This window comes from Pogona vitticeps, chromosome 4 (genome assembly GCF_051106095.1).
Source record: "Pogona vitticeps strain Pit_001003342236 chromosome 4, PviZW2.1, whole genome shotgun sequence".
NCBI lineage: Eukaryota > Metazoa > Chordata > Lepidosauria > Squamata > Agamidae > Pogona > Pogona vitticeps.
Window position 1 is genome coordinate 215,170,210 of NC_135786.1, and position 12,316 is coordinate 215,182,525.

Below are 12,316 nucleotides of genomic sequence, written 5' to 3' on the forward strand. Positions count from 1 at the left end.
CCTCATAAGGGTGCCCCTGCTTCACCTCAGACTATCTCATTGGCATATCAGCTCACGGCCAAAACACCTCCTGAACATTTAAGAGCTCATTCCACCAAAGTACTGTCAACTTCTACTGCCTTCCAGAGTGGAACAGAATTTCCTCACATCTGCCATGCAGCTACATGGTCTAACCCATTGACCTTTGTGAGACCATCTCGATATCCAGGCAAAGAATGATGCTGCTTTTGGCAGAGTGATCTTGACATCCTTTCTGCCATGACATCTCACCATCCAGTAAGTGAGCTTGTCAGTCACCCAATTATGTGCATTCACAGAAGCCACAAAGAAGAAAGAGAGGTTACCTACCTGTAACCATGGTTCTTCTAGTGGTCCTTTGTGAATCCACACATCCCACCCATCCTCCCCTCTGTCCATCACGTTGTCCTTGATATAGGCCTTTGACAGCGGCAGACTCTTACAAGAACTGAGGGGACCTTTGGAGGGTGGAGCATGCGCTCCACGGGGAACGTCCTACTAATTACATGTCTTTAAGCTCTAGAAACTTCCGAGATGTCCTGTGCAGGTGCAAAACAACCCAATAGTGAGCATTCACAGAAGACCACTAGAAGAACCATGGTTACAGATAGGGAACCTCTCTGTCTACATCACTCCATGTGTACGTTGCTGGAAAATGGCCAGCCAACCTTCCTGTGTATCCCAAGGACCCATATCTCCTTATATGGACAGATGCCTTGGAGGGTCACAGCTAATTATGTGTTATAAAGCTTCTAGAATGTGTTATGCACGTTTATACTTAAAAACTGAACATATGAGGATGACAACTTCAGTCATGCTCTCCAAACCACAAAAATTGAGATTTACAACTTTTATTCATTTTTCTGATGAAAACTATCTCCATAATTTCTTAGCAAGGTTCTGAACAGACTGCTTCCTGAGCAGAAGCCAAGTTGTGCCACATGGAGCCAGAATGAAGAAGAACAGGAGTCGGGGTTGGGTCTACAGCCAGCCAACCCTGCAAGAAACTATTGTGAAAGGGGGGTAGCAGTAGAGGCAGTGGAGACAGTAACTGCAGTTCTTCTCTAAGATGATCACACAATAATACTGTATTTTTTTAATAAATGACACTAAGCAATTGTAATTTTATTTAGGGGACAAGTACATTAACAAATAATTTGGAAATGCTCTGGAATTGGGATAGTCAGATTCTCATTATTTTCCATTGACTGTACAACATACCGATACAAGTCAATGCAAATCAGTCCAGAGTTTCCCCTCCCCCTAATCCATACTTTCTTCCTCCACCACTGGAGCGCTTACTTTTTAAAAAATCAAATGTATTCACATTAGTTTGGGTGGTGTGATCACCTGAACCAATGTAGGTTCCTAGTTCAAGGTGAGGAGAGAAGTAAATAGACACTCAAGGGGCTGTTAGTTCCCCTCAGCCAAGCACCCCTTGTCTCCAGATCATGTTTGCCAAAATCTTGGTGACGGTATTGGAGTACTAGAGCAATTAGGAGGCAAAAAAGAGAGTCAAAGACAGAGAAAAAGAGACAGAAAGAGAGAGACAGAGAAGGAAATTGGCAAAGAGGGGGGAAAATTGGCAGCCAGCCCTAGTTTGCTGCTTGTTAAGGCAGCTCTACTTAGCCATGCCTCCTGAATATGTGAATGGTTGCAGTAGAGCTATCAAGTGTAAATTGGGTATTTCCTCCTCTCTGTCTGTCTCTCTCTGTTGACTCCTGTGTGATTCACTAAAGCAATTTCACATGAGGAAACTCAGTTTGCCGGGTTTGAATTCACAATAGATTACTTCACAATTTTTGTGCTATGCAGTTGCACCCTCAGTATGGTGTTCTGAGGAAGACACACATATCAGGGGCTTGAGAATCTGAGAACCTTAGTTTCGAGAAGCTTAATTGCAGAATCAAAGAATGATTTATGAGAGAGCCAGCTGTGGCTTTTGTTTTACTATATTTGTTGATCTTTTAAGGTACCACATGGGTTTTAGCATATTGCTTGTGCTGTTTTGTTCAGAGGATTAGCTCTCTTTATTGAAAATTACAACTATATACTGATCTGATGAATGTAAGGTTTTTATTTTATTGTTAAGGAAATAGTGTACTCCTGGACTTTCTATATAATCTTGTTTATCTCATATTGATAGATGTAAATTAATTTCATATTATGATTTGCTACCAGAGGAAGGAATACAAGCATGATATTAAGTAAAAATTACTGATGTCAGAAGTTATGTGCCCCAAAGCAGACAGTTCTGGTATCTGAAATAGAACCAGTCCTCTACTAGGCTCTTTTTAGATAGCTGTCACACTGTCATTATACTGGCTTTTGAGAAGAGGAAATTGAGACCTTATACTCTTTTTCAGTAGTTTTGTGTTGACTGTCAAACCAGCATTGCCACACAAGTCATTATGTTCAGAAAGTAAGTAGCCTAGCAGTAATTGCCATTTTATTTAGAGAACTACATGTTAGGAAGCCTCCAGCCTCATCCCCTGGTGAAGGATCCATAAGGAATCCTCCCCTAAGTAATTTAATCAGCATGCAAATACCATTAGACAACTGTGCTGAGCAAAAAGCCATTTATCTGGCTATAACTAGACTCTACAAGAAAGTGATCAGCAGTGAGCTGTCGGTTGGATTAAAATAATTCCTTATGCACTTGTCAAAAATCTGCATCCCCTTTCCCAACACCCTATCAAGCAGTTGACCTTCACACTCCCCCAAGGCTGTACACTGTATCACTGTAAACTAGCTGTCATGATTCTTTCGCTGTGAGAATGTGAAATAACAAAGTTGCTTTGCAAGATGTAAAACCTCCTAAGCAAAATAAGCCCCTGCCTCTTCTTACTTGGAACCATTTGAGTGCAGCTTCCATCACTCCGCATGCAATTTTAGCAGAAATATGGGAGGCTCATGGAAGGAAGTCATTTTAAAGCTATTTGTATGTTTGCCAAAGGGATTTCTTTGATTTAGAAAGCATGAAAAATTGCCATTGCTGAATTTGTAGTGGATGAGCTATTTCCTATGTTTTTCTCAAAGGAATAAGTGATAAATTCTAGTGTAAAAATGGCATGGGGGAAGCAGAAAGGGATGTCCCCCCCCCCTTTTAAAAAAACTACTGCTGTTTCTGTGATTTTAACGGGCATCAACTTCCCTCCTCCCATGTCTCCTCATGTAGGATGGGTCGTCGGATCTCTGGAAATCCTTGGCAGCCCAGCCAGCTTGGTAAGAAGCATAGGCAATGGCATAGCCGACTTCTTCAGGCTTCCATATGAAGGGCTAACACGTGGTCCTGGAGCATTTGTTAGTGGAGTCTCCAGAGGAACAACATCATTTGTAAAGCACATTTCCAAAGGTAAATATACCTAGTCAGCCACGGAATCTTAAATGAAGGCACTTAAGCTTTCCGATAGATTTGCTTTCCTCTGCTTTTTTCTAAAGCTGGTTCAGAATCAGTGAAATGCTGTGTGAGCCACAAAATTCACCTACGCCTCTCCCTGTGTTTTAAAAACAGATCGTTTCTTTAACAACAGCATCCTAGAAACACAAGCAGTTTAAGCTTTCCCGCATGGCCACTTTGTCATTCAATAACTGAACGGAGATGTTAAAGGAGTTCAGTACTTCGTCTGTACCTCAGAAACCCTACACTACATTGCCTCATCATACTAAGTAATCTTAAAAAAGCATAGGCATCAGTGTTATGTACTAGTGAACATGTTTTTAAAGCAAGCCAACATCTGGATTTTCCTAGACTTGGAAACAAACATAGTGCCATCTGGTGGCTTCAAAGCCTAGTTGCAAAAAATAGAATATTGGGAGTAGGATTGCAATCCAAGATATTCTGATACGGGCACATTTTCTTAATCTGCATTTTCCTTGCCTTACTACAATGATATATATGTCTGACCTTAGATTTGTGCAGTTAACATTAGCAGGTTTGGTGGCTCTAGTGAAAGATGGCCATATAAGAAATATGGCTGAAAGTATGTGTAAAACTGCACTGGATGCTAATAAAATTATTCTCAAAGTAAGAGGTATTTTAGATTTCAGGAACCTTGCTTGTCCAGCTAAAGTTCTGTGTCATTTTGTTTATCAACAAAGCAGTTTTATCACATACATTATAAGTAACACAGTGATTTGAATGTCTAACCTGTTGGTCTTTAGGTACTCTGACATCAATTACTAACTTGGCAACAAGTCTTGCTCGCAACATGGATAGGCTATCTCTGGATGAGGAACATTATAACAGGCAAGAAGAATGGAGAAGGCAGCTTCCTGAGAATTTGGGAGAAGGGCTGCGACAAGGACTCTCTCGATTAGGCATCAGCCTGCTGGGTAGGTGTCTGATTTCATTAGCGTTGCTTTTGAAAGATCAGGAGCCAAATATAGGAGCCAAAAATTCTTATTTCAGGCGCTTCGTTTGAAGGTTTTGAAGATCAAGGGAGAGTGTTTGGTTTGATTTTCTATCATCAGTCCCAGTTTTCTTCTCACAAGTTGGGAGACAAAAGCAACATTGGGTCTCAGTGGATGAGAGCTGAATAACTGGCAAGACCAAGGGGATAGTGCCGGGCTCTCATGAGGAGAGTATACCCTGTGCTGAGAGAAATGCAGCTCCTTCACTATTGTTAGCTCTTCTAGTTTTTCCATTTAGCATGAACTAGTTGGTATATTCCCAGAGATTTTTGCTTTAAAGTTCTTTTGAAATGAAAGCTCATGTCATATCCATCTGTTGGCAAGTGAAAAGACTGCAGTTTAGGGAACGATCCAGACAAGACAAATGCAAAATGTGAATCTGTAGTAGAGGGAAAATAACAGTCATGGAGTTCTCAAACTGTAGGGTGGGCCTCTCTTAGGGATGCTGGAAAATTAATAAGAGGGTGTGGTGTTCCAAGGTAGATTAACATTCTGAAGCCATTAGAACATTCTCCCAGCTAGGCCCAAAGTGGACATATTGTCCTTGGCAGGCAACTGACATTGATCCGTATCAGATTTGCAAGTCAGACCATCATCCTAACCTGAACTGAGAAGAAGAAAGAAGTTCTGGGAGATATGCTGCTTTATTGTAGGTATGACTTCTTTTTGTATGACTTCAGCCAAAAGAGAAAGGGGAGAAAATCCTGTTTTAGTCATCTAGGAATGACCATGTTGGGCTAGTATCTCAATCTACAGAACCATACATATGGCAGTAAGTTACAAACAAGCACATATAAGAATATTCTCATATGCAGAGCAGACTATTGTATGGGGTGCATCAGTGAGCAGATGAAATTCAGAATGCGACTCACATTCATGAGAAACACAGCCTTAGACTTTCTAGTGTTTACTTCTGTTTTTCTGGTAAATTGTAGGAAAAGCTCTTAAAGTGATTATTTCCTTTGCATCATAGATAACGGAGATGCTTGTTTTTATTTGAAAGCCACTTGAGTATAGTTCAAGTGTCAAGTAAACTTTCATGAAAACTATTCTCCCAATAAAAGCAGTCAGATCATACCATGTATAATTATATTAAAATTGCAGCCTAAACAGCTGGTTGGAGGAGAATTCTGTAGATTTTTTTTTCATGTTGCCTCTAAATTTAAAAATAAAGAATTTCATAAACATTTCTGAAAGAATTTTAAACTAAATTGTTTAGTATTTGTGTTGCAGAAGGTGCAACATTGATTTCTTCAAACAGCAAAAAATTCAAATGTGTATTGTTTATAAAATACTTTCATATGTCTATGAAAGCTGATAACATTCTACAAGATCAAAGTGTCTAAAAATAGTGTCTTGAAAAAAATTGATTACTCTTTAAAAATGTTGGAACTGGAGTTCCATGGGTGGAACTTAATGTTGTAAAGCCATCCAGTTTACCATCTCAAATTCTCCATTTCTCCTATACTATATTCAGTGATTTATCTTATTTCTGACATCATTATGATGTGCAGTTCATTTTGCCCAGCAACAATTGCAGCATCAGGACCCACATCAGATTATATCGGTCTGGGAAAGGAAGCAACACAGGGCAGTTATATCTTTGTTTGAATTTATGACTTCCACTCTACGAATAGACAAGAAATTAGTGAAAGATTGGAAATTAGATAAAGGCTACTGGAATTGATCTTATATCATAACATAAGCTAGGGTACTGCATTTCTAAAAATGACTGTATTTTTGAAACAGGGTGATTTCACCTGCTTAGAAGAACATGAGAAATTTCCTTTTTGGAGTACAAATCTTAGACTCTTCCTGCTTGTGGGGCCAGTGGCCATGATGTCTAAAGGATTCAGGGAACTTTAGTTCAAAAAAATAAGAGCATCTAAACTCTAAACCTGCTCCTGGCAACTCAGTGGTGTTGGATTAAGTGAGGATTTGGAGTTTGAATGCGGGGCAACAAGTCTTTTTAAATGTTTGCCCATCTGTAGAGGAACACCATTTGATTCAAGCAGCAAAAATGCCTAGGTACTAGTAAGAAGGCATCCTGGCAAAAGGGGTAAATATGAGCAGAAACATATACAGTACTCAGTTATTATCTACTAAGTTAAAGAGCTTGACAATCCACAGCAAAGTTTCCCCATGCAAAGTCCACTGAATTCTATAGAAGCACCTTAAGAATTTACACAATTGTTAACAGAAAAATTAATAAATAAGATAAAATGATATTGTGGTTTTGAAACATCACTCTCTGTGATGGCTGGAAGTAGCATTCGTAAGGGGAGAATTTTAGATGTGATTGCTATACATTCACAAAGTCTAGCACTTACTAGTGTTCGTAAAGCCCATACCGTAATCCAGTGCCAAATGGAAATGTTCTTCAGCATTTCCATCATATCTTTAGTATGGCACAAAGTCATGCCGTCATCAAGCAGGAGTCCATCAACCATCTAAGACTGGAGTTCCAAGAAGGATTTGAGCCACTGTAAAACAGTCTCATCCAAGATGGCAATACAAAATGATATCATGATCAATTATATAAAAAATAGTTGAGACGTTCAGCAGAACTAAAAGGGACACGCATTCCCTATCCAGTTCCTGGCATACATCATCTACCAAGGCAAACAAAGCTGTTTCTGTCACATACCCAGGCCTGGAACCAGACTGAAGTGGATCTAGATAATCATTTTATCCAGGAAGCTCTGGAGCCAAGAGGCTACCTCAAGCTCAAGCACTTTGCCCAACATGGAATATTGGAGACTGGCTGGTAGTTACTGGGTGTGATAGATCTTACAACTGGACTAAAGCAATTTTATTTGCACAGTACTGTGCATATTGTTCACAATGGCTTAAGTGGTCTACATTTTCCTCCTGCAGACAAATTTATCATGAATACCTTTGGAACAGCAATTGTGGCTAGGGTTTTTGAAGCAAGGCCCTTTTTTACAAAATGATGTTCAACCAATGTGTGGAGGGCAGAGAAAGCAACACTGTACAAGACCTGACTGCCAGCTAACACTTCTTACGATATAGAACAGTAGTTCTGTTTCTAGCATGACCTGCCACAACTGAGAAATTTATACATACAGGAAAGAGATCAAGAGTACCAAATGCAATATAGCATGAGATAAATAAACAAGTTAGGTTAGGAATTCCTAGCCTGTATTGTGGTTTTCTTCTTCATGTTCTCTTTGAGAATACACTGATGGACTATTCTGTCCATTTGTAGAATTCAGAACTTTCTAGTGTTCAGTTGGAGCATTTTGATGGGGGCTCATACCCCTCATTATTGTGGTGCCTCCTCAACATGATCCACACCACTGCAATACATATACCTGAAACAGAGCACTCCCAAGCAGACCTTAGCAGGAAGGCAAAGGACATACACAAATGGCATCTCTATCCCCTTATGGTGTGCCACATCTTCACCAAGTGGGGAAGCATAAATGGAAGTCTGACATGTATAAGTGGACTACATTCCAACATTTTCTGGGTCACTCAAAGGACACTTTGGTCCCAACATTCCCTCTAATTTTCTGGACCATTGTGCTGGGTTCCAGCCACAACCAGAAACAAATAGGCAGTAACACTGGCTCAGCTGTGTGTGCCCGATGCAGCGCTGCACTCCCATGCAGCTTAGGGGAACATTGCTTGGGCCTTACATGTCCATCATTTTCTCCCTCAAGACAAATGGCTTTACCATTTCTTCTATGAAGTGTACCTCACTGCTATCTTGTCTTTGCCCCTCCATTGGATAGGTATTCCAGTTCTCCCATCCAGATGCCTGCTGCTTCCTTCCTAAAGGGTCTTAACAACATGTTCCCACTAGCACATCCAGTTCCACTGGGATGGAACCTGTCTCTAGTTCTCCACCAGTTCATTAAGGCTCCTTTTCAGATTCTAGCCACAATAGATGTCAGACTTCTTGCCATGAAGGTCGCATTTCTGGTCCACCTTACTTCAGGCAGAACAAGTTTGCTTGGTGCTCTTCAGGTTGACCCACTTCATCTCATCTTCCAAGGATAAGGTGATCCTCTCCCTAGGTATCTCATAGTCATCATTGTGATCATCTTAGAACTGTAGAGCAGAAAGGGACCTTATGGATCATCGTCCAACCTCTGTTAAGGAGGCACAGTGGAGAATCGAACTCCCAACCTCTGGTTCTGCAGCCAGATACCTACACCACTGAGCTATCCAGCAGTTCTCATTCCTCCCTAAAGTAGTCTCCAACTTCCAGTGGCACAGAGCATTTTCCTCTCTGCACTCTATAGCAATCTAATTACACTTACTCCTTACATATACTAGATGCTTGTAGAGCACTCGCCTTCTACCTCCATAGAACTCAGTCCTTTGGCCAGTTACTCAGATTCTTTGTCACACCTTGAGAAAGAAAGATATGCCCAGCTCTTCTCAGTGCTTTGCCTGACGGGTGGTAGACACTATGAAGCTCTGATACCAAATGACTCTCATCTCCCTAAGAAGACTGTCAGAGGACATTCAGTTCGAGCTACAACCACATCCACAGCATTCCTGACATCTACATGACAGAAACACACAGCCATCCAGATACGTTTGTCAGACATTACCACTTGGACTTGAGGTCATGTCTTGATGTGTGTTTTGGCAGGAAAGTTTTGTCTTCCCTTCTACAGTGACATCTGCCCACATAAAGAGAGTAGGCTCTCTAGTCATCCATTGTTTTTTGTTCACAGAGACTATGGAGAAAGAAGACAGGTTGCTTACCTGTAAATCTGTTTTTTCAAGTGGTCATCTGTAAACTCGCACAACCTGCCTGAATCCCCTCTCAGACATCACTGCCAATCTGACAAGCTTCATGGACTGCCTTTAAAATGAATCAACAAGGCAGAGAAGGCAGACTACATTCTAATGGGAGGGGGCAGAACCCCCACTGAAACACTCCAGCTGAACTCTAGAAGGTTTTGAGTTGTTCTGTGCATATGCAGAATAGCTCATTGGTGCGAGTTCACAGATGACCACTGGAAGAAATACATTTATAGTTAAGCAACCTATCTAGATGGCTTGTTAGATCAGATAGCTATTTAGACTGATTAAGACAAAGAATGTACATGGTCGCCACTTAAATCACCAAGGGGAGCCTTGGAAAAACTTGTTGGAATTTCATTACTCCTTAGAAATAAAAATATTACAGTATATGTAAAAAGTCCATTTTTGAAGACTCTGTTATGAATTGGGGTGAATAGAAGACAAGATTATTATCATATAATTTGTTCCTCATACTCTTTTTAAGTCATCATCTCTTTTGTAACAAGATAAATGGTAGTATTGTAGTTTAGGGATTGGAAGGAAAGCAGCCATCTCCATGACTCTTTCTCAGGTAATATACCAAAACCAGGATCCAGCATTTGGGACAACTTGGTGATATAAAATTTTCATGTTTCCAACTCCACAAAGTAATTCATTTCATCCATCCATTTCACCTTATCTACTTCAGATTAGAGAAGTAGTTGGCAAACTTCTAACACCAATGGGAAAGATAATATTATTGGCTAATGACAACCATAAGGGCTTGAAGGCTAAGATTTGTCCTGTGTTAAGTAATACATTATATAATAATCTGAGGAAGCTCAAAGATTTTCTGGGGAGAGTCTTTGAATTTGCTCTTAGAGATAAAGATTTAGAGATCGGCTCGTGGTGCAGTGGTTAAACTGTAGTATTGTAGCCAAAACTCTGCTCATGACCCAGATTCAGTGTCAGGCTTGAGAGGTTCACTCAGTCTTCCGTCTTTCTGAAGTTGGTAAATTGAGTACACAACTTGCTGGGGGAGAGTAATGTGTAGCCTGCATAATTAACTTGTAACCTGCCCAGAGTTTAAGTGCTATGGGGCGGTAAATAATCAGCAGTCCTTTTTTTAGGCTGTGGTTTTTTAGCATCTGTAAAAGAAAATTGAATCAAAGTGGCACTTGTTGGTATTATATTCCACTCAAAATGAGTTACATAAACAAAAATCTGGATACAAATTGTGAGACGGGCTGCAAAGTAATTAGTACATATTTACATTCCTGGTGACACTGCCGTAGAATATTTAATTTTTGGGTAAAGGTGTCTGATTGGAAAGATAACATCACAAATAATTTTTCATGACTCCTGCATTGTGCTTGTTTTATTTTTTACTGCAATGCATTATTACAGTATTAATCATTTTTCTACCGTTCCCCAAAAATAAGACCTAACCTGAAAATAACCCCTAATATGGTTTTCAGGATGCTCATAATATAAGCCCTATCCCAAAAATAAGCCCTAGTTAAGTGAAACTCCACCCTTGTGCAGTATTGTGCAGCAACCAGAAGATGACATGACTATAAAATAAAACATCCCCTGAAAATAAGGCCTAATGCGTTTTTTGGAGCAAAAATTAATATAAGACCTGTCTTATGTTGGGGGAAACACGGTACACATAACAGCTAGACAAACAATTCCTCAATCTTGGAAAACACCTGTAGAAATTTCAGTAAATGCTTGGGAATCTAGAGTATGGAAATTAGTATTGATGGGAAAACTCACTGCACATTTATGATGAATGTACCCGAATTCCAGTACAGATTCCTTTTGTAAAACTTTGCTCCCTTTTATTCAGTATTGTAATGATTATACTGATGCTTTTAGCAATCCCCCAGCCTCTCATGTTGATTTATGGAGAGATGTGTTAACCTAATTTAGTAATGCCATCTAATGCTCTTCTTCTGCCTGTTTTTTTGGAGGATTGTAATTTTTATTGTTGTTTTTGTATAGTGTATTTTTGTTTAAATAAATTACTTTTTAAAAGTACACTGTAACATTGTTCAAGTAGGTTGCAGAAAATAATGCATCAGCTGTAACATTAAGAAAGTTTAAAAACATTTCATAAGGTAATATTATCTGGGCATATGTCTTTCTCTCTCTCTCTCTCTCTCTCTCTCTCTCTGTGTGTGTGTGTGTGTGTGTGTGTGTGTGTGTGTGTGTGTGTGTGTGTGTGTGTGTGTGTTTTGCAATGAGAAACTGGTTTAGTTATTACTTAACTAGGAAACAGCAGAAATTATTAAGTGTTAAGGGGGCAGAATTAGCAGAATTTGTTTTCTGGGCTAACTGGAAAAGAATGAGGGGCAAACTGCATATTACACTGGACATAATTAAATCTTGATGGTCCCAACATACAGTCACGGCCAAAAATATTGGCACATTTGCAATTCTGTCAGAAAATACAATCCTCTCAGAAAATTGTTGCAGTTGCAAATGGTGTGGTAGTCACGTGTTCATTTCTTTGGTTTGCGTTGGAACAACACAAAAACACAGAGAAGGAAGTCAAATCCAATACAATCCCACACAGAAACCCAAAAATGCACTGGTCAAAATTATTGGCACCCTGTCTAAATTGTAAGAAATAATTGCTTGTCAAGCATGTGATGCTCCTTTAATTTGTATTTAGACACACCTGTCCCAAGTAAGAGGTGTGGGCAATATAGTAATCAAGTTGACTCAACCTTTGTGTTGTGTGTGACCCTAAGCATGGAGAAAACAATGAAGTGTAAAGAATTGTCTGTGGATTTGAGATAAAAAAAATGTGGAAAAACATTTACCGTCTTAAGGCTACATGTCCGTCTTCAGAGATCTTAATGTTCCTTTGTCCACTGTGTGCAATATCATCAAGAGGTTTACAGCCCATGGCACTGTAAGCTAACCTCCCTGGACAGGGATGGAAGAGCAAAATTACTGAAAAATTGCAAGATTGGTTGTTCGAATAGTGGATACAGAACCCAGATTAACTTCCCAACAAATTCAAGCTGATCTGCAGACACAGGGTACAACAGTGTCAGCTCGCACTATCCATCACCATCTGAATGAAAAGGGACAATATGGAAGGAGACGC

The 12,316-nt window shown here is 39.8% G+C and overlaps 1 protein-coding gene across 4 annotated transcripts in view; it reads left to right on the top strand.

The window, feature by feature from the left end:
- The window catches only part of VPS13B (vacuolar protein sorting 13 homolog B), a 495,255-nt gene that overhangs the window by 471,306 nt on the left and 11,633 nt on the right, over nt 1-12,316 (top strand). For all 4 annotated transcript variants that reach the window (XM_020785369.3, XM_020785367.3, XM_020785370.3 and 1 more), the window contains 2 exons: nt 3,197-3,373; nt 4,183-4,353. In XM_020785369.3, coding sequence (XP_020641028.3) covers nt 3,197-3,373; nt 4,183-4,353 — 348 coding nt within the window. The remainder of the gene's footprint in view (nt 1-3,196; nt 3,374-4,182; nt 4,354-12,316) is intronic.